The sequence below is a fragment of the Aedes albopictus genome, chromosome 3 (assembly GCF_035046485.1).
Source record: "Aedes albopictus strain Foshan chromosome 3, AalbF5, whole genome shotgun sequence".
NCBI classification, from domain to species: domain Eukaryota; kingdom Metazoa; phylum Arthropoda; class Insecta; order Diptera; family Culicidae; genus Aedes; species Aedes albopictus.
The window spans coordinates 24,523,833-24,551,733 of NC_085138.1; the positions used below are offsets into that span (position 1 = coordinate 24,523,833).

General features: G+C 41.2%; 2 protein-coding genes across 2 annotated transcripts in view; both read right to left on the reverse strand.

The window, feature by feature from the left end:
- Window positions 1-27,901, reverse strand: part of LOC109418392 (UDP-glucosyltransferase 2) — a 740,033-nt gene that overhangs the window by 207,633 nt on the left and 504,499 nt on the right. The gene's annotated exons all lie outside the window — the stretch shown is intronic.
- Window positions 1,327-27,458, reverse strand: LOC134290149 (uncharacterized). The gene is made up of 3 exons (XM_062857194.1): window positions 23,481-27,458; window positions 22,060-23,382; window positions 1,327-1,458 (listed from the first exon to the last, which is right to left on the reverse strand). Exons 1-3 carry the CDS (start codon window positions 27,456-27,458, stop codon window positions 1,327-1,329), a joined length of 5,433 nt encoding a protein of 1,810 aa, XP_062713178.1.

Here is a 27,901-nt window from a genome sequence, read left to right on the forward strand (position 1 = left end):
AAAAATTAAAAATATTATTAACGAATTCAACAAAGTAGCTAATGCAAACAAAAAAAAACAAAATGTAATGAATGTAAAAGTAAATTAGGGAATAAAGAAAGGAAACTAAAACAAAATAAATTATATACAATATGAAGAAAACGACAAAAAAATATGCAAATCTCAAAGTTAAACGAAAAAAAAGCCTTGTATTGTTGGGCGCCAAATGAAACCGTTCGTTCGAACGTGCTTTCCGGTAAAGTTAGCAGATGGCTTATGCGCCACTCCGGAAGGAGACCATCTACCTGTTTTCAGGGTTGCCCGGCCTGAGACCTCTCGAGGGAAAGGATTTTTGGGTCCAATTACTGGACAGAAAGCACGAAGCACGTCTGGCTACGCCGTTGCAAAACAAAGACCCTCCCTTGGATTATACTCCAGACTGCTAAACTGAATAAAGAGAACCTAGCCGATAGTCTAGACCACATTTACGCCTGTTCTCATCACCGGCTGGCTGTACACGTAAACCCCTCACTGTTTCATGGAAGATTAGGGAGAAGTCCTTGGTTGGATTCGGAGCCAACCTCCCCAGTACAATAAAATAAAGAAACAAACTAGAAAACGACACCGAGTAACATGAAAACCTCCCCTACATTACCTCTTCTCGCTCAAATAACTCAAACACAGGTCGGTTTGTCTGTGGTACCCTAGCTGTTTATTGAAAGACACTCATCTCCACTTCAACAAATTCATTTCTATATTTAATTCAGTAGGCCTACTTTACCGACTCTCCTTTTCTCTCTTACTCTATATATACATTCTCCAATTCGTTATTCTACCTTCCTATTTCTCTCCTAACACGTGCTCTTGTGCGGTGTGGGCATTCACTTTAACTCCGGCTATGGTCAAGCCAAAAATAGCCGCCGCCGCGCGTCTCGAACCAACAATCGGGAGCGGGCAAAAAAACTACACCATGCGCATGGGACTTTCACTGATTTGCATGCATTTACTCACGGTACCATATCAGCACGACGGGGACGGATGATCGTCAGGCGATGACTCTGCTCGGCTCACCGACGCTGTTGTCGGTGCGCGCGTCGGGGAACGCTGCGGCTTTCCGGTGGTTTGGGCCGACGCTGCGAAACGGTGGGTGGGTCGTACGGTGCTGAGGTGCGGCGCGTCGGGGGACGCTGCTGACTTACGACACTGGCGGGTTGATTCGGTCGACGCTTACCTACAGCACATGTCTGGCGCGCGTGCGCGCTTTACTGTCGGACAACGGACGTCTACGCTTCACGCTACTTTCAGGCGCCGTCGGCGCCTCACAAACGATTTTGTGGGCTTCTACTTTCACTCGCGGTCGTCACCGTAAGCGGGAAAAAACTGTTGCTGTTCGCTGCTGCCTTCTGCCCTGTCTGGGGCGCGGAATTGACGGGCGCGGCCCCCTTCGGCCACGTGTTGCACTGGCCGGGATCTTCGAAGCTGCAGAGTGGGGTCAGGAATAGTCTCAACGGAAATTGTGAGGGGGCGGGCTTGGCACGCTTGCCACAAATCTGTTAAAGAAACCACCCACGCACAATCCATTACCACCTAGCATATTCGCACAACTTGAGCACGTGATTTACCTGGTTGATTTTCCACACTCGCACACTTCCTAGTACTAGCACGGTTTTCTTGCAATAGCTTAGCACGATTTACTAGCCTCAATGGTTTGAACTTTGGCTATCTAAGAGAGATTTGAACTAAAATTAGTAATTTCAAAAAGGCTTCCATGTCACTATAATTCACCTGGACTAACACCTCACGACGCGAAACACCAGCTAAACTACTCCTGCCTCTTCCACAATGCAGATCGAAGTGAACGAGTCACAGCCAGAAACCCTCAGATAAAGCGCGAATATTTTCCACGATCTTCGCTACCGGATTTGACTTGACGAAGTCTCTAAAATCCCTTTACTCAGTCTAACAGTCTATTGTGTCCAAGAGAAATTAGATACTTCGTATTGCAACGATTTCACCAGCCGAGCGCATCAGAATATCGGAGAGAATTCTCATTAACGAATTCCCGGGGTCAACAAATCCTGAAAAGGTTTCCCACAGGTCGATGGCCACCAACCAACGCTGTGATGTGATCACATGCGCTTGCATTTGCGGTCACATGTTACAACTTTCTTTAGCACTCATCCAATCCATGTGAGACACTGCTTGAGTGCTTGAGCGCAGAGAGAAAAAGCTTGAATTCGCGGTACAAGTGATGGTGGAACTTTAGGATATTTCAAATTATTTTTAAAGAATTCATTTTACTTAAGCTAACTTTATATTTAAATATTTACAAAAATGCAACGAACTGAAAGTTCGTTACATGCTGCAAAATCTAAATATTTGGCGGTGCGAAGTAATGACTATCAACGGTTTAGTCTTTGAAACAATATTAGATGAATATGGGTGGTACTAGGCCGAAGATGGGTACCATTAACCTTCATGAAGGAGTTTTCATACTGCTGATAGCAATAACTTGGCCCTCCGAGCCATTTATCACAAAACGGATTTTTAATAGAATAAAGTTGCTCTTGGAGCAGTAAAAATAAAGCAATAATATATTCACAAATTCGGAATATTTTGTCTGATTATTCTGATTCAAAAATGATGCGCATTTTTGTGACGTTACAACGCGAGCAGAACCCTGTTTGAAACTGAACGGGCGTTGTAACCTCACGAAATGTAAAAGTCGATTATCCAAAAACGAATCCGAAATGTATATGTTTTATTTCACTGCATTGAAGAACAAACCAATAAATTTCAATGGTGGGAGAAATTTTCAGTTTAAAATAAAAATCCGAGCAAATTTTTCAAGATGTTGGTTGCGCGGTAGAGGGGGTCGAATTCTAGCTCGTTGTAACGTCACGCTACAAATACGCATTTTAAACAAGATTTTCCAATGAAAACTAAATGTTAAATAGGTCAAACCTATCGGAAATTTTACAAGGAATCTGAATATGATAAAATATTTTGAGGTTTACAGTCGTTTTTATGAATTATAGTGAAAAGTCTGACTACGAATGCGTAGAAACGTTGTAACGTCACGGTAGAATGTGCCTTATCTCAACGGCGTGATGAGTTATATGCTGAAAATTTTAAATATCTGGCGGTGCGAAAGCGCGTTAGTCTTTGGAACAAACCTAGAAGAAGATGGGTGATACTAAACCAAAGATGGGTGCCGGTGTCATTAACCATCATGAAGGAGTATTCATACTATTGATAGCAATAACTTGGCCCTCCGAGCCATTTATCACAAAACGGATTTTCAATAGAATAAAGTTCCCTTTGCAGCAGTGAAGATAATGCAATGATATATTCACAAATTCGGGTAAATTTGGCTGATTATGCTGATTTTAACATGATGTGCATTTTCGTGACGTTACAACGCGAGCAGAACCCTGTTTGAAACTGAACGGGCGTTGTAACGTCACGAAATGTAAAAGTCGATTATTCAAAAACAAATCCGAAATTCAAATGTTTTATTCCATTGAATTGAAGAACAAACCAATAAATTTCAATGGTGGGAAAAAAATTCAGAATATCATAAAAATCCGAGCAGATTTTTTAAGATGTGGGTAGCGCGTTAGAGAGGGTCGGATTCCAGCGCGTTGTAACGTCACGCTACAAATACGCATTTTGAACACGTTTTTATAATGAAAACTAAATGTTCAATAGGTCAAATATATCAGAAATTTTACAAGGAATCCGAATATGAAAAAATATTTTGCGGTTTACGCTCGTTTTCATGAGTTATAGAGGAAAATCTGACTACGAATGCGTCAAAACGTTGTAACGTCACGGTAGAATGTGTCATATAAACGAAACCGTGAATTTAGCGAAACGAAAAATGAATGTAAATTTTTTTATGAAAAATCGTTCAGCTGCAAAATATATAAGTCGTAGCTTATATTTTTCAACTGTTTTGATGGACTGGATAGTACTGTATTGATTTTATATTGATTTCGGAATGTTTTAAAACAAGTGTGATAAAAACGAAATGAAAATCGTGATATAATCGAACAGAAAACCGTGAATTTGGGCGAGTAGTGATTAAAACGACTAGTGATAAAACCGAAACGCCACTGTAATAGAAAATATAATAGAAAATATAATAAAATAAATATAATAGAAAATATAATATAATAGAAAATATAACCGCTCTAATCTTAAAATTTGGTCGACCCAATTTCCAGCGACACTGCCGTAAGTTTACATTCATTTTTTAGAAAATTTGGCAACTTTGGGTTAAGTTTATACACAAATTTTTTTGAAAAAGTTTCTTTTAAATCATGTTTAAAGTTTCTTTGACTTATTATCTTTTGAATAAAACCTAGGGTTTTGAAATCGGATGCAAATTAGCAAAGATATGGGCCTAAAAAAATGACATGTTTTTGAGGGGGTGACCCCAAACTTTTGATTGGGAGTGTATTTGGAAATATTTCTGGTGACTAATTTGGAAATTGTTCCATAAAATTCTCGAAAAATTTTATTAGTAAAGCCTGTCTACGTTGAATTTTAGATAACTAACAACTGCAATATCTCAAAAACAATGCTACAAGTTTGAAATAAAATACCACACTTAAGGTAGTGAGGAATTCCACGGAGTCATGTCAGTCGATCCTGAGCGACCATTTCAAAAATATCTGAAACTTTGCACAGTTTTTCAATTTCATCTAAATCGCCATTTTTCGATATTAAACCTTCATATTCACTCACGACTAACTTTTCAAAAGGGTGTATGCGAAAATAGTTCAAAAATATTCTAAAAGCTGTACAGCAAAAACGGATTGTTCGATTGTTATGAATTTTTCAGCAAAGTTAGATAACTAAATGATGATTCCTTAGAAAATATACACTGTAAAAAATTTCTTTTTTTACTTTAAAAAAATATGATCTTTGTCACAAAAACTCAAATATCTCAAAACCCTATCTTTTTACCAACGTCAATTTTTAAGGGAAAATGGCCCATTATATCAGCTATCTACCATCAAATTTTGGTGATGGTAAACTGATAAACAAAAAAGTTATGACATTTCAAACATTTCACAATTTTTACATTTAGTAACAAAAAAAAATTTTTTCTGTGTAAATTATTTCGAGAATTATATTTTGATGCTGATTTTATTGTAAAGGCTACCGCCTGAATTAGACAAGTTGTTTTCATGATATTTTTGTTTGATTATTCATAATTACTTTAGTATCTATTTGAAACTTAGACGCGATCCAGTGTTGTGATCAAAAACATTGAGAGTGTCATACTTTTTATTGTACACAGCAAATAATGTTGTAATATCCAGGCGCGTAATTTCTGGCGACGTACCCAATTTCGAACGCAATTTCACTCTGTTGCATCGTTTTCCAACAATTATCACACTCACCATGTACACCCTGGTTGGCACTGGAAAGTGTCAACAAACCCATTCCTGCGAATATTTAGAAGCAGTATCATATTTATCACCTTCCTTCTAACTCGGTGAAATAGCTGAGAGGCAAGGGATATGCCTCACAATCAGCGGATCAGTGTACGAATCCATGCCAATATTTTACTTATATATGATTCATCTATCGTTCCGGTTCTAGCGATTGCTAGACCTCTGTCAAGCTGCGGCGGCTAATTTGCTACGTGGAAAGGATGTAATTTGTACATCACTTTTACGACGCGACTGATGTGCAGCGAAAATGATGTGATATCACAAGATTTTTTTTGCTGTGTACGTGCCTGGTGAAAAAATCCCTTGATAGTGTTGAAAAGCTGTTGATTATAAGAAAAATGGAATTAAACTTATTTTTAAGAGAAAAGCTGTATAATAAAAGTTTTATATACGCGTATACGTCTAGTTGATCTGCAAAAAAAAATTACCTCTTAAAGAACAGACTTTATGATCGGAAGAATGTGAGTAACTTCAACAACAACAAATGCATGAGAGGTACATACCATAGACAAACAGACGAAACGCCTAGAACAATTTTCGTGAAAATCCATCGCCCAGTTCACACTAACACCACCTGGTGGAAATGCTTCACGAAACACTGCGTTGTGCAATATCGTCATCAGAAGGCGCTAGTGTGAAACGTCAAACGCACGATGGGCGCTCTTCTGGTTATGAAAGCCACAACCAAGATTCAAAATGATCGTTAAAGGCGTGGTCAATGAAAATTTCGTCAGTGTTACGTTTGTGTGTCTGTATACATACCATGACAATGCTCACGAAAAAGCAAAGAAATATTTCGCTATGGATATTAAAAATTTATTAGTAATTTTTTTCTTCAGCCAAGCAAACAACACCAAACTAGTCAATTAAAACTAATAAGTGATTTTGTTTATTATAATCTAACGAACAACATGAACAGTCGCTTTCTCAAAGGTCTTCAACTCAACGCTGTCTTGTAGACCGTTTGATGGAAAAAATGTTCAAAAGAGTTACGAAATCTCACCGAGAGCACCATAGATAAACTGAAAGAGACTGGTTATGCCCAAATGCCCACATTGAATACAAATTTACTTGCACGTCCTGCCGTCTAGACTTTGACAAACGAGCCATCTGTATATCATCGGTAAAGCAGGGCGCAGGAAGTTCTAAAACGACAACAACTGAGAAATTGCCAGAAGTGCTAAGTGCAGAGAGTCATGCCACCGCACCATCAGCGACATCTGTTTAAACAATTTAATCACGCCCCTTTTCAAAAATGTTTTGGAATATTCTTCAACATCTATACCCATTTCAATATTTTTAACGTTGCAAAACACGCTTTCAACATTCATCTTGAAGAAGAGGGAAAACACTTGTCCTCAAATGTAACAGCAAATTAATGAATAAGGTACACCGGGGCAAGTTGAAACGGGTGGGGCAAGATGAAACAGCGGGTTAACATGATGTTTTCTAATGATAATAAATAGTTTGATCGCCGTAACGCATAGTTTTTGATTCAAACAATCTTTTAACGAAGGATAAATTACCAAATTGTATTGAAATCTGTTTCAAAACTTCGTGTTTCATCTTGCCCCACCCACCCATTTCAACTTGCCCCGGTGTACCTTAATCGACTAATGCGCGGAGGGCGTGATAAAATCGGAACATTACTGTACATATAACATACATAATACATAATAAAAACAGCTTGTTTTACTCACGCACGGCCATTAACAATAAAATCAGCATCAAACTGCGATTTCCGGCCGAAATAATTTACACTAAAAAAAAAAATTACTAAATGTGATAATTGTGAAATGTTTTAATTGTCATAACTTTTTTGTTTATTAGTTCATCATCACCAAATTTTTATGGTAGATTGTTAATACAATGGACCGTTTTCCCTAAAAAATTACGTTGGTAAAAAGATAGGGTTTTGAGATATTTGAGTTTTTGTGACAAAAATGATATTTTTTAAGATTAAAAAAGATTTTATATTTTCTTAGGAATCACCATTTAGTTATCTAACTTTGCTTAACAATAAAATCAGCATCAAACTGCGATTTCTGACCGAAATAATTTACACAGAAAAAATATTTACCAAATGTGAAAATTGTGAAATGTTTGAAATGTTATAACTTTTTTGTTTATTAGTTTACCATCACCAAATTTTTATGGTAGATTGCTAATATAATGGACCGTCTTCGCTAAAAAAATTACGTTGGTAAAAAGATAGGGTTTTGAGATATTTGAGTTTTTGTGGCAAAAATGTGATTTTTTAATGTTAAAAAAGATTTTTTTTCACAGTGTATATTTTCTTAGGAATCACCATTTAGTTATCTAACTTTGCTGAAAAATTCATAGCAATCGAACGAACCATTTTGGCTGTGCAGATTTTTGAATATTTTTGAACCATTTTCACATACACCCTTTTGAAAAGTTAGTCGTGATTCAAAATTAAAATTTGATATCGAAAAATGGCGATTTAGATGGAACTGAAAAACTGTGCAAAGTTTCAGTTCAATAGAAAATCATGAATTAAAAAATTTGCTTAATTTTGATGCTGTTGCTTGGAATCGCTCTAGTAGAAAAATAGAAAAATATACATTACTTATTCAGTTCGTTTCTGGCATCAGTAGGGACATTTTAGTGATTTGCTCGAGATCTTTAGGATTTTAGGGCCCTATTTTCCATGGTTACTAGTTTATTCTTACAGCTATGTGTTTTTGGTCATGGTTTTAGTTCGTGAATGTTTTGTCATTACACACACTCCTGATTCCAATCGAAAAAAATCCCAAAATAATCATTTAAATTATGCACAAGTCAAGTGCATTTTTTCACTTATTTTAGAATAGGTTGACGTGATACGACAAATTTTTATCAACTCACAGCAATACATCTAAACATGATTATGTTGTGTTTCAGGAAGGGATATGCTTCTTCAAAGTGGCAGTTTATTCTGCTTTTGATTGCAAAAAAAAAACATATTCTATCTCGTAAGTAATCCGTCAGGGCTGGTATATCAAAATAAACTCACTTTAGGCAAAGTTTGTGAAGCAATCCAATTTATTTTTGATGATAAAGGAATTCACTGCTTTATATTTTTAACGCATTTTTGCAAAATCCATTTTCATCGCATTTTATTGAAAACGTTATAACTTTACTGAACATGAACAGATTTAAATGAAGTAAAGCATGTTTTCAAGGTTAAAGACTACACACTTCGAAAAAATCTTGTAATTTTGTGTCATATAAGTCCGACATATAAAAGCAACACATTTGACGCAAAATTGTGTGCGATCTTATTTTTACAAGAGACGGAAAATGTTTGACTCATGTAATTTTACCGCAACAACTCAGCGCGTCGGCTGCTTGTATACATGATTGAGAGCTGTGCTATTTATAGCACCGAATATTGAAACAAAAAAAATACAAAAAGTTCCATTCGGGAATCGAACTTCGATCCTCAGAGTGTCAGTTTTCGATCTTGTTCTCTCGGCTGACTCACCACGTTGAAGAGATGGCAGTCGAAGATGAACAACTTCTACCATAAACAAACTTGTTAGTTCGGCTGTCGCGTCGTCACTGCTGGCATGTATGTATGTACTGAGACAGCCGTCATCGCAGCCAAGCAGACAAAGCCGCCTTCTGATTGACTGAGCGTGGCTGTTTTCGATTACCACTGCATCTGCTGATGGCAACGGATTGTCATTTCCAGGTTTGTGGCTCAACTCGGTGTTTAATTTATGAGCGGTTTTCACCTTCGTAATAAACAAATTTCCAATCGACTGCATCTTCATCTGATTTTGTAAGGTGCTGTTTGACAGTTCAACATCAGTAATCATTATGTTTCTGTAACATATCGCGTAAATTTACAGCATAGAGAACTAAATTATCAGTTCTGTGATTTAAAATTATGGCTGGAAGAACTCAATCAATATAAACTTAATACGTACGTCACAAAAAGTGTAAAAATGTGGCACATTTATGTTTATGTCAAAGGTTTTTCAGGCAGTTCGATCAATTGTGTCACTACAGTTTCTTACCGATTTTGGCAACACCCGATTTTGGCAACAATTTTTTACCGATTTTGGCAACAAAAAACTTTGACCAGAAATTTTTACCAAAAAATCGTTTGTATTTGTAAATGTATTTATATTTTAGCCTGACTCTTCTTCAAAAAATCAAAATTCATTAAATTTTCCAAAATCAACAGTTTTACAAAGCATTACGTAAATTATGAAGGTCTCCTTCCGGGGCCGTTTTATAACTTGTGAATAGTCCATATTTAAAATATAAGCCAAATTGACGAATAAAAGTTGAAAATAATCCACAAAAAAAATACCGATTTTGGCAACACCCCAATTTGGCAACATGAAATTCACCTCGTGTTGCCAAAATCGGTAAGAAACTGTATTAAAATTGAGATTTTTTTAGTGTGTAATGTAAATAGGAAGCACATTCATTTGCATGTTGCACGTGGACGGACAATTCGTTTGAAACTTTTTCAAAAAAATTCTAACCGAAACTGCTTTGGTAATCCTGTTGCAAATAATTTCAGTCATTTTATTTTTTTTTTTAAAAAACCCTCCACAATTCTTTTAGCATCTTGAAAATCATTAAGCAATTCATTAGAGGATTTTCTTGGGAATAATCTGGCATTGTCTTAAAAAACCCGTTCTGGGATTTTTTTTTGGAAAGTTCTTTTAAAGTTTCTTCGGTTACTCCTTTGGGTCTTCGCAGGGCCGGATTTACAAATGTGGGGGCTGAGGTCACTGTTTTGTGGAGGCCCTCTTTCTGGAAAATATATTTTTGCTAAAAAAAAAAAGTATTATTGTCATTGTCATTGTGGGAACATTTAAATCAACGACCACTAGCGCAGCTGGAAGCAGAGACCAGATTTAAAATTCTAGTTAAAAATGCATAATTTCTCGAGTGAGAACGTGGAATTCGATTCATGACGTGAGATTTATGACAGATCTTCTAGAGAAACTACAAGTAAAATATTAGTAAAAGTATTCAAGAAATTTCTGGTTCACTTACTTTTCAGAGTTTACTCTGGGTTTACTCAAAACAAAATTTCTAGAGGAATTCATGTAGCAGTGGAAATTCTAAAATTTCAAGGGAAAATTATGATAGCAATGGTTGAAGAAGTTTTGGATGAGTTCCTGATGGAAATTCCAAGTTCGTTTTTAATAGAAATTGCTTCGAAATTTCTGAAAATTATTTGGCATGAATTATTTTTACAGTAAATGTTTGGAAAACTTCTCAAATTGTTTCAAGATCTATTTGGATTTCTCCGCAATTTTCTATGGCAATGTTCTCAAGGAATTTCACCGCATCCTTAATTCAGGAAGAAAATCCATACTTTTTTTATTAAGTTTTTGAGAGTTTCTCTAAAATGTTTGTACAGGTTTTGCATTTAATTTGAATAGGTCGTATGGTTGGCAAGTAAAATCAAACCCTAGAATTCCAAAAGATCTCCTAAACTTCGATAGAAGTTCCAGAAATCTCTGAGAAATAAAGTAGAATACCCAACTAACAATCACTCATTTTACAAGCACCTTTACGACGATTCAAATCAGCATGATGCTGAATAACATTCGGATAATTTTCTGGCACAACCTTTGTTCGGGTTTTGTTCACACAAATTTGGAGAAACTATAAAGCATAGTGTTGTGAACCAACTGAACCGTTTGTTGTTTAATCTTTTTACAACTATATAGTAAAGCAGCAAAAATGATTAAAAATAAATAAAATGATTTTTTTTTTCAATTTCCACGAGAGTTTATGAATGTCATTTATGCTGTAAAAACTATTGTGAAATAATAACTAAACATAAATTTACTTAAATCCAGATTCGAACTTGAGACCTGTCGATTGCTAGCCGCATGCTTTCCTATTAAAGCGCTCAAATCAAGACATAAACTGCCCGTGGTTTAATAATGGCCACACATCGACTCCTATTCAGCAGTGGTGAATTAGCACAGAACTATGGTTAACAACTGAATAACATTTTAATTCAGCTGCTGTTCAGTAAAAAAAACACTTGTTTTCCATCCTGTACTCTGAGTCGAAATATGATGAAACGAAAGCGCTTATTTGATGTGTGATGTGTTTACAGTAATGTGTACAGCATAATTTTAGATCAGCTGTCATTACTATTATAAAGCAACAATTAAGCATGCATGTTTTTTTGCGGCTTGCGATTGTTAGTTGGGTATATTCCTGTAATTCTTATGATAGCCTCGTGGAGAATTGATTAATATATGTTTAACCCTCTAATATCCAACCCCGATTTTAAACGGGGTATAGTTTGAGCATTTTTTTTTAATTTTTGTTTCCAGGAAAACCTAAACTTTTTTATTTTTACCTGGTATATCTCAAAATAGTTTTTCGTGTCTTTTGAAGCAAATTTACATTTTTTAAATCATTGAAAAAAATATGTTTCGGTTACCTTTCAGAAGTCATTGTCTATTTTGTAATGAATCGCTACAAGGATCGCTACAGTTAACATATTTTATTTGTTTTCCAAACCATTCTATCAAAGTTAAATAGTTTTAGCAATTTCTTATCGTAATAGGCTGTTTTACCTCACGCAAATCTGCCAGGAAAAGGCCTACTTTCCCACACCAAATTAGCAGTGATGTAATAATGTATAACAGCACTGATTTACGATGCGTAATGAACTGTTACAGCACTGTTTTCAGCTTAGATCAATTTCTTGATGCTTTCTGGGCGCGGGTTTGGAAAAAAAAATGTGACAACTGCAAAGCATAGTCTGCTATGATAAAACCACAGACAAACAGACGTATCACTTGGAACAAAGTGCGATAAAAATCATCGTCACAAAAGTATAATCGCCCAATGCTAATTACGCTGTGCTTCGCAAACCCACTGAGTAGATGGCGGTAGTGAGCAAACGTCAAACAGAAGCAAACATGATGTGAGCGCCATGAGGGAGAGATTTGCGAACTACAGAATATTGAAATAGTGCGTTAAAAAGGGAAACGATGGGAAGTGGGTAGAATGAGACGTCTGTTTATCTGTGATAAGACTTTCTCAAACATGGCTATGCACATCAGTGTGCAGTTTGACGATGTTCATACCTCAAGCGGTAATTTATGAAATTGCATAAAAGCATTGTACGCAACTCGGCAAGCCTCCTTGGGTAAATGTACAACTCGTGCTGTAAAAATATTCATTATGCACCTTGTTGCGTAAACTATTATTTCAGGTGAGTCGAATACAGTATTAAATTATTTTCTATTTTATACTTTTAAACACGGAAAATAAAATTTTCCTGGAATTAAAATTAAAATATTTTCAAAATTATCATAAAATCTTAAAATGTTTTATCTAAAAAAAATTGTTTCTCAAATAGGCTTCCAGGAAGAATATAAAAATGTGGGGATGTTAAAAAATAAAGATTAGAAAAATCAAAAACCCAAATTAAAAAAAACGCGATTTTAAAAGAACTTATTTCTTAAACTTGTTTAAATCGATTCTAGATAGCAAAAAATGATGTTTAGATGAAAATGAAAAATTTGGATTAAAAATTTTTGACAGAAAGAAATATACCAGAAACATTTTGACACTTCAATCGTCTGAATTTTGATGATTCCACTGATTTTTGGCGAAGATTTTCTCTAAGATATCCGGACATTATGCTATTGCAGAAGACGGGCTTATAAAATGATAAAAAAAAAGTTACGATTTTTAGAGGAACGTTTAAATTTTATTATTATCTAGCGTGTTTTCTACTTGAATCACAAACATCTTGCCTGTAGCCAGTAAAATGAAGTACTTAAGACAAGAATAAAATTTAACGATGCTCCTTGTACGAATAGTTTTTTTTTTCATTTTTAATACCGTGGAGTGAAGTTTTGTGGGGACCCGGGGCCATGGCCCCCCTTCCTCTTCCGTAAATCCGGCCATGAGTATTCTTAAAAATATCTTCCGGCAAATTTTTGTATTCTTTATAAATTCCTTTGGTGATTCTAAGATATTCAAGATATTGTGGGCGCTGTCCACAAATAACGTGACGCTCTAGGGGAAGGGAAAAGAGTATGGCCGAGCGTTACGGATCATATCAAAATTTAAGTGTTTTCATACAAAAAATGCGTTATGATAGGAGGAGGTGCTTGACCAATGTGAGAATTAGGGTCACATAATAAACGAACGCTACCTTGTTCAAGTTTATGAAATTTCTTCGGCAACTGTTTTGGCAATTCCTTTGTGAAATCCCCAAGAAATTTGTTTTGAAATCTACTTCCCCGTAAACGACGGTTGTCATATAAGATCGACCCCTAACATTGATAGCGTAGACACCAACTACCATGCGCCTCCATGTGTTGCCCAATCTCCTATAGAACACTTGTCTGATAATAAAGCCAGCAGAAACCCCCAATTGCAAACAAGAAAACTCGGAGGTTGCCAACTTTCATTGGGAAATCAAAAAGTTTTTCCGTGAGTTTGCCTGCTTGGCTCTTAGAAGGATGTTTTAAGTAAACAAATCTTGACACCATTCACTTATATCAATGGTCAAATAACATTCAGGAATTATTTTATGCAATTGGCTATTTTACCCAACCTTGGCATTTTTAACTTAGTTCCCCTACGCTTGCCAATTGTTTATAAACTTTGAATGTGCCCTTAGATACAGAGCAGAAGAAGTTAATCTCAAGTTTGTTGGTTTTATCGTAAACATGTGGAATACGATGAAGAACTGTGAGGGTCCATTCATAACTCACATTGCTTTCTTCCCATTCTGTGCGCGTGCGCTGACTGTTGTCTTACGTTGATCCATCCATCACAATCTTGCTCCAGCTAGCAATCATCATCGGGATGTTGACCTCCCATCAAGGTCGCCAATCTACTGACGACGTACGCTGAGCTAAAAATAGTTTGAACACCACTGGTCAAACCAGCCTAGCAAGCCTATGAATGCATTACATACAGGGTAGCAGCGCAGCGTACAGATGGGCACGCGCGCTCGCACAATCTCCGTCCAAAACCGCCGCGGTGCTGGTGGCTGGCAGAGGCAGTCATATTTTTTGTGTTCTTTTCATTTCGGCACCGGGACCGAGACCAACTCGTTTAGCTGCTTCTCTCTTTCTGAGGGCCTCTCTCTCTCTTGGGGGGTGGAAAAGCAGAGAGCGTACTCACTTTATTCACTTGCGCACATGACTCCATGAAGTAGGTTGTTCGCCGGGAGTTGATCAATCGCGAGAGAAAAGCTCAGAACGATCATCACCGGGAACGTGAAGATAATCGCGCAATCGAGTGATTTCAACTGTTGAATGATGATAAAATATGAAAGCTCTCTCTCATTTTCCGAGTGAATGACGAGTTGTCTGAGAGAGAGAGACCTAGCACTTGAATGCATTTATGCTTTTCGCCATAGCGAATCAAAGCTCTTGGGGTTGTTAAGAGGTCTTGCGAGCGATCAAATACCTCTCTCTCGCTTCACCGTTGACCCTCATCATGCACGATGACTGGCGATCATTGCGATACGCCACCGTCGCCGTCGCCGTCGCTGCAGCCACTCTCAATGCATTCATGTTTGGCGGTGTTATTGAACGCACAGACGACGAGGTATAGTGTAGCGCAATTGGTGGCAATCTTGGTCATTGCGAAAAATTAAAATTGCGAAAAATAATGTTAAGGATAACGAGAGCGTTAACGGATTCGGTTTGGTGGTCGCCAAGTGGTCCGAATCGAATTTGCATGAGCCTAATTGGTCCGCATCGCATTGGTTCTATGCTAATTAGAAGAGAAACTTCTCGAGCTGCATCAATTACATCAACTGCACGCACAGTATAGTTGCTGGCTCAGAGGTCAACGTCAACTTAATGGAATTGCTTGGAGATTGGAAATTTTTCGTATGTACTTCATTAAAACTAGTGAGAACTGAGAAGGTGAGACAGCTTGTTCTAGAGATATAAGCGTATCAGTGTGGAGCCTTTTTAAATCCCTTCTAAAGTCGCCTGAAACGCTCCTGAAACATTTAAAAGCACCCATGAAATCTCCCTGAAGCTCAACAGAGAGCAGTGGTCCTAAATGCAAACTGTAAGCCCACATAACCCCCTCAGAATCCCCTACAACTCCCCTGAGACCTTGGAAACTCGCTGAAAATCATCTAAAACTTATAAAAATGGCTTCTAAAAACCCTGAAACCGCCTCGGACTCCCTGTAACGTACATAAAAGCCTCTGAAACCTCCGAAAATGCCCCGGTAACGCCTCACAAATCCGCTAAAAGTCTTCTGAATCTTCCTGAAATGCCACCGGAAACCCTCTCGGACCATCTTGTAACCAGGGATGCCATATATACAGATTTTTCTGTCTTATACAGATTGTTGATCACTAGTACAGATTTAATTTTAATGAAATATAGATTTTTGAGCTAGAGAAGCTATTGTGTTTTTGTATGGGATATCGATTTTTGAAGAAGTCATCAGGCATCCCTGCCTGTAACGTACCTGAGACCTTCCTAAACGCTTCAGTAATGCCTCTGGAACAGGGATGGGAACACTCAATTGCTCAGAAGCGTGCAATCGAGAAGTGATGTATGGGTGACTTTTGCCTTGCAATTTCGTCAATAACTTTGCCGGTAAAAGGTAAAAGGTTTCGTGATTTGCACGCTTCTGAGTTGAGAAAACTGCAAGTGAGTGTAATTCTTTCCAAGTGTGTGTTCCCATCCTTGCTCTGGAAACCCCTGAAATTTCATTGAACCCCATGTAGTGCACCTGAGACCTTACGAAACCCCCCACAAACGCCCTTGGAACCCCCTACCTTTACAGAACCTCCCTTGAAAGCCCCTTGACCCGCCTTTAAATCTCCTAGCCTCTCGCCCTTCTTAAACTGCTTTGCAACCTAGAACGCCATTTAGGTAAAATACTGAATCCATTTCTGTAAACATTGCCAGTCCCGACTTATTACCCAAATGAAGGTTTGGATGCAACGCAGTTCCCCAGTTTTCGGAGAAGTTTTTGAACTTTTTTATACTATGTTGTGAAGTTAGGGCAGTCTTAATAGTTTTCAAGATCACAATGTCAACCTTTTAGTTTTTCTATATAGATCAAAAAAGTAGTGTACAAAGTTTAGAAGCTCCATATTTCGAATAACTTTGCCAAAGTAACCATATTTCCATCTCTTTTGGTTTCAGAGATATAATTTCTTTTTAAGGTCAAAGCTGGGTGACACCTGAAGAAAGGGTGTTATTCCAATAACTTTTGATCATTGATTTATCGTAACAAATTTGAGAAATTTCTTAGTCTCATTCAAAAATCTTATTCTCATCTTTCAATGGGGGAAAAAAAACGTTAAAGTGTTTAAATAAATCTTGAAAAAAAATGTCATTTTTTTATGAAAAAGTGCCATACGAAAATTTAAGATAAACGAGTTTGTCGTCTTCGACATAATTATGTATTGTCAAAAGTGTTCATAACAAAGTTTTCAAAAAAAAACTTAACATAATTTATTGGAAATAAACCGTTTTTTCTCAGGGGTTTTTAGCACCGACGAACCGACGTGACAGTGGTGTTTCAAAACTGTCCCCCCTCAATTTAACGGTCGATCAGTAAACCGAGCGAACCCTTCTGTCAAATTAGCGCAGACTCGAACCTCTTCCTATATGAACACATGGAGGTTTGGGATCAAGCTAGCAAACCAACGCGATCCGTTATAGAGGTGCCGGTAGTATTTGGCTATTTTTCATCATTGCGTCGCGGAGAACAAATTTGAATTTGTTTGTTCTAGCTGTCACGTCGGTTCGTCGGTGGTTTTAGTTCCAGGTGGATCTAAAAAACTAACTTATGGGCTTCGTGGCCAAGCGGTTAGCGGCGGCAGTCGTTTAGGTGTCTCGTAAGCCTCGGAGTGTGGGTTCCATTCCCGCTCCAGTCGGAGAAAACTTTTCGTCGAACGGAAAATTCTCCACTGGGCCACTGGCTGTAATATGCGTTGTCCGTTGTCATATGTTTGTAATGTTCAGTCTGTAGAGGCCGCAAGGTCGAAGACGGTGTGATTGTCTTTTAAATTTCCTTAGAATGAATGATTTTCTTCAAATAAATTATGCTTAGTTTAATTTTTTGAAAACTTTGTTCTAAACACTTTTGATACATATAATATTACACGTTCTTCTCAAAGATTATTATTATTATTTAGCTTTATTAGGGAGATTTTCAGCCCGCTTCCTAAAGATTGAAAACCATTTACGACATTTTGAGAAATAAAGTGGCAAAAATAATACATTTTTCTAAGAAATCCAGGTTGAATGCTCTAAAAGTGTTGGGAACAAAGTTTCTTAGCAAAACCAATGATAGTAAAGCTATGGAAAGAAAACCTTTATTTTTTCCAGGTATCCCACAAACTTTTTTTTAATTATATCGCTGAAACCATAAAAGTTAACATAAAAAGTTGGCCATGTGATCTTGAGAACAATTTGGACCACTCTAATTTTACATCACTGAAGAACAAGTTCAAAAAATATGAAGAAACTACTCCGGGGACACCATATATCAAAAATGAACGGCCTACGAACCATTCTGCAATGCTGTCATGGTAAAATCCGAGCTGATTATTTCTAGGTTTCTAATTTTCGGGGCCCCTATACTGGTACTCTGAAATTCTTGAATCTGAATGATTCTTCAAAAATCCCGCCCAGTGAAGCTTTTTTCTCTCAAGTCCCAACTACAGATTTTACTCCAGTAAAAAAGATTACGAAGGCTACCGAGTGTATGCCTGTTGTTTGTTTTTCTCATCATACGAAAGAAGTTTAATTTTCTGAAAAAACTTCTACAACATATTAAATGTCCGATCTAGTTTTTTCATTTTTTTACAAAACAGTAGCAACAGTGTTTGAAAGAGTCTGCACAACACTTTTCCATTACCAATGAAACCACAATTTATACCTTTGAAAAAAAAATCCTGGAACAATACGCAAAGATAAGACTTTTTGGGAATCTTCTGCTTAAATTCGTAGAAAAATAGGTATCAGTGAATTTCAAAACGAATCTTTGGATAAATTTTGGAAGGAGGAGAACAATAACGGAACAAGGAAGAATTTTTAATTTATTTTAAAAGTAATTTCAAAGAGAGTCCCTGGATGAATTTCTTGAAGATTCTCTGGAAGAAATTTCTGAAAGAATTTCTGATGGAATCCTTGTAAAATTTTCTAAAACAAACAAAGAAATTGTTTGAAGAAATCCATGGAGGAATAACCAAGAGAATGAAAACAAATCCTTGAATTTCTTTATTAATATCTATCATTTAATTCATTTTTTTTGATGAATCTTCTGAACGAACTCTTGGAAATCACTGGGAAAAAATTACGAATGAATTCCTCTAGATTTATATATATATATATTTAGAAGATCCAGACATTTGTTTTCCGGATTTGTAAGGTTTTGCTCGGAATTTGTAAGGTTTTTGCCCGGAATTTGTAAGGTTTTCACGCAAATCCAGACTTTTCCAGACAAATCTTCCTAAATCATCCAGATTTTTCAAAAATTGACCCGGTATCCCTGATTCAGGGTCCATTTACTTCATATAATCAATTGCTTTAGGTCTGAGTCATTTGAATTCAAGTGGTTCAGGTCTGATTTACTTCAAAATCAAGTGATACAAGGCTCATTCACTTTATATTCAAGTGATTTTGGTCTGAGTCCTTTTAATCCAAGTGATTCATGTCTGATTTACTGCATATTCAAGTGTTTCAGGTCTGATTCAATTTATATTCAAGCGATTCAAATTTGGCTCACTTGATATTCATGATATTCTAGTGATTCAGGTCTGACTCAGTCTATAATCAAGTAATTTAGGTCTGATTCATTCCATGTTCAAAAGATTCAGTTCTGATTCACTTCATATTCAAGAGGTTCTGGTCTGATTCACTTTATGATCTAGTGATTCAGATCTGTGTCACTTCAATCCAAGTGATTCAGGTTTGATTCACTGATTCAATTAATGTCTGATTCACTTTATATTCAAGTAATTCAGCTCTGGTTCATTTCATGTTCAAGTGATTCAGGGCTGATTCATTTGATATTCAAGCTCGATTTACTTGATATTCAAGTGATTCAGGTCTGATTCACTTCATAAACAGCTTGCTAGGCAAATGCTTATTTTTCATGCTCACTAGCGTCACCTAGCGACAGAATTGCGAACCAAACTGCTTGCCATTGTGATACCAACGGCCTTCCGAACAACTTTGCTGAAGACTGTACCTTTCCATATTGCATATCAAGATTTCGAGATAAAGCAGCACAAATGTAGCTGTTTTCAGGTGATGCTAAATTTTTGGGGAGGGGGGGGGAGGTGATGCAATTTTTAACTGAGTGTTGCAATACTTTTTTTAAGTGAGTACGTACTTATGACGGGTAGTGTATATAGCTTAGACTGTATCTGTCTAAGAGTATCCATTAACACTCTGGTCATAATGTGTGAATGTGCCTCAGGTAGCAACCATCTATCAAGTGGTGGGTTCAATTCTAGGTTCAATTCCTCTTTTAGAATCCTCCCATAAGTAAAGGGCATCGCGTCTACAAGTATGAAGTCTTTCTTGAACCCCCAGAAACTCCTCTGAATGCTACCAGCCAACCCCCCTCCCCTCCCTATCATCATGAAATCTCCTGAAGCATAGCTGAAAGCCATTTAACCCCCTAAAACCCTCTGGAACTTTCCTCAAACCTCCTGAAACACCTTGTATCTCCTCGGAATCTCATTGGATACGCCCAGAAACGACTTCAATCCATTATGGGAACTCCTTCCTGTTGACACCTGTGAATCTCCTCTGAAAACCATGACTACCTAGTCAACGCCCTCGAGAACCATAAAACCTCCTTAACTCCTCTGAGAAGCCTAGAATTGTCTCTAAATCTTGAAACTCCCTGGAAAGCGTGGCATGTACAAACTGTAGTAGAGCGGTTGTCAAACTAACATTCCTTTCCTTTCCCGGTTGACCGTACGGAAGTGTTCGGCGCTTTTATCGATACAATAAATATTGAGCTCTCGGAACGTGTACATTTGAGATTGGTGTACTAATCCTAAGCCTAATCTAGTGGTTCTTTAGTGCAATTTCGATAGCTCTTCTCAGTGGCAACTATGAAGTGTAAGGTCACCAATGCTCAATGCTAATGCTTGTTATGCTTATCCAAAACAAAACTGTGGATGGTATTTTACATCCATTTGTAATAACAAATACAAAAAAAAATCGAATTTATAACTAAATAAATTCTTATAGACAGCAGTAGCATGTAACACAATCTTGAATTAATAGTAGTTTCCATTAGGAGAAACGCAAATACACAAATTCCTTCTATTCATTCGACTCCAGAGCTTCCTTTTGAGTGGCAAAGCCCTCTGGGCCCATTCAATTTTCCATACCTATTTATTTCCTTTCTTCCACCACTCGCTAATTCCCCTAAGACCCGATCGTTTCCGAGCTTTTGTTTTTGTTCAAGTTTGCATTGTTTCGGCCCAGCACTTTTCTGAATTCACCCTTATTCCTTCGCTGGTGTGGGCACTGCACACCTATCCATAACTCTGCACTAGGTAAGTCATACCGACTATGAATGCTAAACTATGCTCTTGCAAATGTGTGTGCATGGAGATCTCCATCAACTGCCGTTGTCAGTACCAGTTTTGTTCAACACTTTGCCCGAACAATTTGAAAATAGTTAAACCAGACACGAAAACAAACTACATACCACATTCTCTTCACCCCCTCTTGTTCATTACCAACCGACCAACCGACGTGACGAACATGCGGCCCGGAAAAGCCCACCTGAGTAAATTGAATGTAATTCCATCTGTTTAGCACTTAACCACTCTTCTTGTTCAGATTGTTCGTGGGACACTTTCCCAGCAGAACACAAGCTTTCTTTCCCACTCCGATTTCAATTCTCGCACAAATGCTTCCCCCAGGCACTGCACAAGCGGACGGGTATGTAATCGGGTGGAATCGTCGCGAATTGGCACTTTTCGGACACCAAAGAACCGAGCAAGACCGGGATAGGTGTAAACGCGACGGGATGCCAAATTCAACTGTTTTATTTACATTTTCTTATGCTATTATTTACATGTGGTGTGCGTTAGGTGTGCACAGTGGGTCAAATTTAAATACGGTTGGTCAAAATTATTTACTTCTACTAGATTGAAAATTTCATTTAGCTCTAATTCAGGGTGGGTATTTAACATTCCGGCCGCCAATGAAATTTCTGCACTTCATCAGTCACTGGCGATGGAAATCCTTCGGCTCGTGATGAATAGACGAATACTACAGGATCGAATGCGATGAAGCTGGCACAGGCCGATCTCCAGTGTCGGGGTCCTTGATAAGCGGGTACGGATGACGATCTGGAAAAACGGAACATCTGTGGCCAGATTGTAGGAACGATATCGAGAAATGGTACTTAACTTCAGTTAAGTCCGGTCCATGGGGCGAACCCACATGGAAGGCTTAACGTCTTTACAGATGCTTCTCGTTCTACTCGATTCCCCCGAGCGTGGGCCAGAAACTCATCTGGCGACTCATTACCCCGAGCAGGGGCCGGGAACTCGTCCGGCGGCTCTGTTCCCTGAGCAAGGGCTGGGATCTCGTCCAGCGGCTCTGTTCCCTGAGCGAGGGCCTACGTCTGGCGAATGCGGGGCATCAATGACGACGGTGGCCGGATCAACTTCGACCGGGAGAAGGCACAGCTTTGAGACGGCACGCTGGGTCGTACCGTTACTGGTTCGCACCGTGGCGACACGAACTCGTCCGTCGGAGCCGGGATGGACGCTGATCACCCGTCCGAGAGGCCACTTGAGTGGCGGAATCTTCTCCTCCTTGAGGACGACGATGGAGCCGACGGCGAGGTTGTCGAGCGCTTCAGTCCAACGGTACCGGATTTGCAGGGTGGCAAGGTATTCCTTGTGCCACCGAGACCAGAAATGTCCAACGAGCTGCTGTACTCTTTGGTAGCGTGAGAGGCGGTTTTCTGGGATGTCCTGAAGGTCGGGATCGGGCACCGCGTTCAGCGGTCTACCAATCGGAAGCGGAGTGATAGGACGTGAATTCAGCATTGCCTCAACCTGCACGAGAGCGGTTTGGAGTTCCGATTCCGTGAGGTGGGCATTGCCAAGGATTTTGCGCAGCAGGGTCTTGACGGATTTCACGCAAGCTTCCCAGATGCCACCGAAGGATGGTGATCGCGGCGGAATAAAATGGAACTGGATTCCATCATCCCCACACTCGCGTTCTACGGCCTCTTTGTGTTGTTGGGACAGAAACAACTTGCGGAGCTCCTTCAACTCCCTTGTAGCACCAACGAAGTTGGTGGCATTGTTGCAGTAGATGCGCGCTGGTTTACCTCTCCTGCCGGTGAAACGCCGGAGGCTCGCGATGAACGCTTCAGTGGTGAGGTCGGAAACAAGGTCGAGGTGAGCTGCTTTTGTCACGAGGCAGACGTACACGACAATGTACACCTTGGCTAGTGGGGAGTTGCGGCTTCTGGTGAACGGGCGCACGTAGAGCGGGCCGGCGAGATCGATGCCCACGTTTTCGAAAGGGTACGCCTGAGTGACTCGTATCGGAGGAAGTTGGCCCATCAGCTGCTCGAGCGGATTTGGTCGAGCGCGGGCGCACGTCACGCACCGGTGGACGATCCTTCGAACCAGATTCCGGCCGCCAAGAGGCCAGTACTTCTGGCGGAGGGACGATAGCAGCAACCCAGGACCTGCGTGGAGTGTCTTCTGGTGCTCTCTTGTCACGATGAGGTCGGTTAAACGATGCTTGGCCGGTAAAAGGATAGGACACTTCTCGTCGTTTGGTATAGAAGCGTTATGCAACCGGCCGCCGAGGCGGATCACACCATCCACCAACTGTGGAGTCAGGAACCGAAGTTTGGATTTTCGGTCTATCTTCCCAGTCGAGGAGAGTTGGCACAGTTCCTTCTCGAAATGCTCATGTTGAGCCTGACGGATCAAAGCGAGCAGGGTATGGTCTATTTCGGCTACGGACAGAGGGCCGACAACACGTTCCTGCTGGTTCTTGTGGCGGAGGCAGTTCTCACAGAACCGACGAATGATGGCGCCGATCCGAAGCAGTGAACGGAGACTTGAGTAGCGGAGAACCAGATCAAGAGACGGGTCATCTTCGACGGTGGGAAGGGCGACAATCTTGCGGCTTCGAGGTTGGTGGATTTCGACGTTGCATACTTGGCTGGCCACGGAATGTCCAGTGCTTCAAGCCAGGCTGGTCCGTGCCACCAAAGGGAGTGCGCTGTGAGCTCGTCGAGGGTCATACCGCGAGAGATGAGGTCGGCCGGATTGTTCTTTGACGGAACGTGACTCCAAACCGCGTGTGTGGTGAGTTCCTGGATTTCAGCCACGCGATTTGCCACAAACGTCTTCCACGATGACGGTGTTGCGGCGAGCCAGTCAAGCACTATGGTGGAGTCTGTCCACAGGTAGACCGTGGCGGAAATCTCGACGGAATCCATGGCATGGACTAGGAGTTTGGCGAGCAAGTGAGCCGCGCAGAGCTCTAAGCGCGGAATTGACTTCGTGTCGACTGGTGCCACCTTTGACTTCGACATGAGCAGCCGAACAGAGCAGGATCCATCTGATGAGATGGAACGGAGAAACAAGCAAGCACCGTAGGCGGCCTCCGAAGCGTCACTGAAACCATGAACTTCCAGGCGGGCGTAACCGGGGCTGAGGACATGCCGGGGAATCCGCAGGTGCACAAGACCGGCGAATTTCTGTTGAATGTCCTGCCACTCACTGACGACTGCCGGAGGAACTGGTGTGTCCCAGTCGAGGTGGAGCTTCCACAAGCCTTGGAGAAGGATTTTTGCCTTCGAGATAGTCGGACCAATAAGTCCAAGCGGGTCGAACAAACTGCTGATTTGCGACAGAATCTCCCGCTTCGTGAGTGTGGAATATTCCTTCCACTTCGGCTGCTTGAAGGACAGAAAATCGGTAGCAGGCTCCCAGCGTAATCCCAGCGTGGTGACGGAGGCTTCATGGTCCAAATCGAGCAGCGTTTCAGTCTCCCGGAGCTCCGGCGGAATGGCGTTGAGCACAGTCTGGTTGTTGGACGACCATTGCCGAAGCGGAAGGCCTGCAGAAGCCAGCATTGCGATGAGCTGCTTGCAGGTAGCGGCGAGAGATGAAGTGTCGTTGGAGCCAGTGAGCAGGTTGTCCACGTAGAAGTCACGGCGGAGCGCACGAGCTGCCAGCGGGAATCGCTGTTCTTCGTCGTCGGCAAGCTTCTGCAACACCCTGATCGCCAAGAACGGGGCACAACTGGTGCCATAGGTGACGGTGAGTAGCTGGTAAATCTTCAGAGGAAGATCCGGATGATCGCGCCACACTATTCGAGTCAGCGGCTGATCTTGTTCCGATACCAACACCTGGCGGTACATTTTTTCGATGTCCGCCGATACGACGAATTCGAAGATTCGGAAGCGAATGACGATCGTAACAAGGGTGTCTTGGACGGTAGGGCCAGCGAGGAGAACGTCGTTGAGGGACAAACCGGATTTCGACCGGCAAGATGCATCGAAGACGGTTCGGAGCTTGGTAGTAGTGCTGTCCATCTTAATGACTGCGTGATGGGGAAGATAGTAGCGAGGTTTGCTGTCTCGCTCGTTGGGATCAATTTTCCGCATGTGTCCGAGAGCTTGGTATTCATGGACGAACTTCTGGTACATGGCGTGCTTCTCTGGATCTCTGGCAAGCGATCGTTCCAAGGAGTAGAACCGCCGCGTGGCGTTGTACCAATTGTCCTCTAACTGGGGAAGCAACTCTTCTCGCTTTGGGAGCTTGACGACGTAGCGACCATCTGCATTTCGGACGGTGTGTCTGACGGAGTGTTCTTCGCAGTACCGTTCGAACGGAGACCAGCCTTTTGACTGCTGCACTTCTTCTAGCTGCCAGAAGCGGTTGACCAACTCATCGATTGTGCAGGGATTGCTGAACTGGCAGTCACGGGGATCTTCGTGGTCGTGGTTTTCCAGCATGCATTCTCCAGAGACGACCCATCCAAATTCGGTGTTCTGGAGCAGCGGAAGATCGTTGCCGAGAGAGATTCGGCCGTAACGAAGGACACGGAAGAAATGTGCGGCACCCAGGATCATGTCAATGTTACTGGTGACCGCGAAAGTAGGATCGGCGAGGTCGACGTGCTGTGGTATCGACCATTGACGGGTGTCGACGGAGAACTGTGGAAGCTTCACGGTGATCGACGGAAGAATCAGCATCGAACACTTCACGGAGAACGATGAAATACGAGAAGAGACGCTCACGCACACTTCATGCTCTACGCGCGTGGTGGTGTTGCCAATTCCGCTGATAGTAATCGGCTGTGGCAGACGAGTTCGTGGTAGTTGAAGCTTCTCGCAAAGTCCAGCAGACACGAAGTTTCGTTGGGATGCACAGTCTAGCAAACACCGTGCGGTAACGATGCGACCTCTACTACTGCGGATGTTCACGAGCGCAGTTGGAAGGAAAACGGTTCCAGGGATCACGGCTTGGGATTGCGAGACCAAAGCGCACTGGGGATTCCCGGAAATGTCGTGAACACGGAGAGAGGACGCGATAGAAGTACTGGGCGTACACGGTTGCTGAGCTGGAATTCGTGGAGCGGACTTCGAATGCGCTGGATTTGACGAAACGGGAAGCATCTCTTCGACAGCAACGCAGCAGGTAGATTCTTCAGATTGGGTGCTGCACGTGGACTTTGTATCGCTGCTGTCCGTGTGAAGCAGCGTGTGGTGTTTTCGGGAGCAGACGCGGCAGCGGGAGCTCGAACAGGTTCGGGCGAAATGGGAGGAGGAGCGCAAGCAATTTAAGCAGATGTTTTTTTGTTTCACCAGGTCGGTCCGTTGCGCGATGTCCAACTTCTGGAATTCCGGACAGTGGTACAGGTAGTGCCCCTGTCCACACTTCTCGCACGGCTTCTCCGACTTTCTGACACTGGAACTCGAAGACGTTGAACTGGATGCGATCTTCGGCGGCGCTGCGACTGGGAATGCGGCTGATTTAGGCGGAAGCTTGGGCTTGTTGCGAGGAGAGAGAGCGAATGTGGCCGGGGAAACTGCGTGCAGGACTCGAGCATAGTTCTGGAGGAAATTCACCATCTGGACGTACGATGGCATGGAGGTCGAGTCATCCGTTGCGCTGGATGTCGAAGCGGTTCCTCCCAGAACAGAAGCGATGTTGTCGGCGTCGAGTTTGGCACAGTGGTTCTCCCAATCTCGAAGCGTACACGAATCGAGGCGGACTGTCAGCAGATAAACCAGTAAGGAACTCCACTTGTCGGCTGGTTCACCCAAACTCTTCAATACGGAGATTTGCTGTTCGAAGCGATCGACCAGCGCCAGAAGATCTTCGGCGGATTCTTGACGCATCGCTGGAGTGTCAAAGAGCGTTCGAATGTGACACTTGATGAGCTGCCGCTTGTTTTCGAATCGCAGCGTAAGTGCCCGCCAAGCGTCCTTGTAACCCTGCTCGCTGACCTTGATCGGGTCAAGAATACGGGCCGCTTCACCCTGAACAAGACCTTTCAGGTAATGCAGCTTCTCAACGGGACCGATATCACTCCGAGAACCGATAGCAGACTGGAAGGAATCGCGGAAGACGCACCAGTCCTCCAAACGACCACTAAACTTAGGGAGATTCAGCTCCGGAAGCCGAACGTTCAATGGCTGAAGAGATGGGGAGCGACTGGAGGACGAGGAACTGGCAGCCTTCGCAATCTGCTTCAGGTAGAATGCACGCAAAACATAGTATCGGGAATCAAATTTTTGACGCTCACCTTTCAAGTCGATGGGATTCTCTTCCGTGGATAAGGCCTCAATCTTGACAGCTACCTGATGGAATTCGTCGTAGAACCGCTCAAGCTTCTCCGCCCAAGCTTCTACCTGCTCCTTTCTGGCCTCTTCCTTGTCGAAATTCTTCACATAGAATTCCAGCAACGCTACTGAATCCATCACATTTTGCTTCTTCTGCAGCCACTCATCACAGGTCTTCGCTTCTTCCGCCATTTTGTTCACCGGTAGCGTCGAATTGATCACACACACGTACTTTTCCACCGCCAAGAATCAACCCCACGATTTATCAATCAATCCGAATTTCAATTTTCAACTTTGATTTTCACCGACTTTCGTCCAAGTATTTTTGACGCGCGACCCTCTGTGCAATTTGCACCACACAGCTAGAACGTTTTCGATCGTCGGTCGGCGCCGGCGGGATGATTGATGTATATCGTTCACAACGGCAACAAAGTGTTACGCAAAATGGGATTCTTGGGGGGAATGCACTCTCTTCGTGATTGTTTCACTGCAATGGTGGTTCAAGGCGTCTAGATGCTACCGGGAATCACAATTTCGCGCACTTTGTACTGAGACAATTGTATGCCCGTTGCACTGAATTTGCCGTTTCGCTAGGCAATTTTGCACTCCACTTGCTAATTTATGGCCTTTTGTAG

Coding starts and splice junctions, on each gene's coding strand:
- LOC134290149 (XM_062857194.1), bottom strand. CDS start 27,458: ATGGCGGAAGAAGCGAAGACCTGTGATGAGTGGCTGCAGAAGAAGCAA. Junction 23,383..23,480: donor CGCCATCATTCGTCGGTTCT/GTGAGAACTGCC, acceptor TTGATCCGTCAG/GCTCAACATGAGCATTTCGA. Junction 1,459..22,059: donor ATGCCCCGCATTCGCCAGAC/GTAGGCCCTCGC, acceptor CCCACTCTGCAG/CTTCGAAGATCCCGGCCAGT.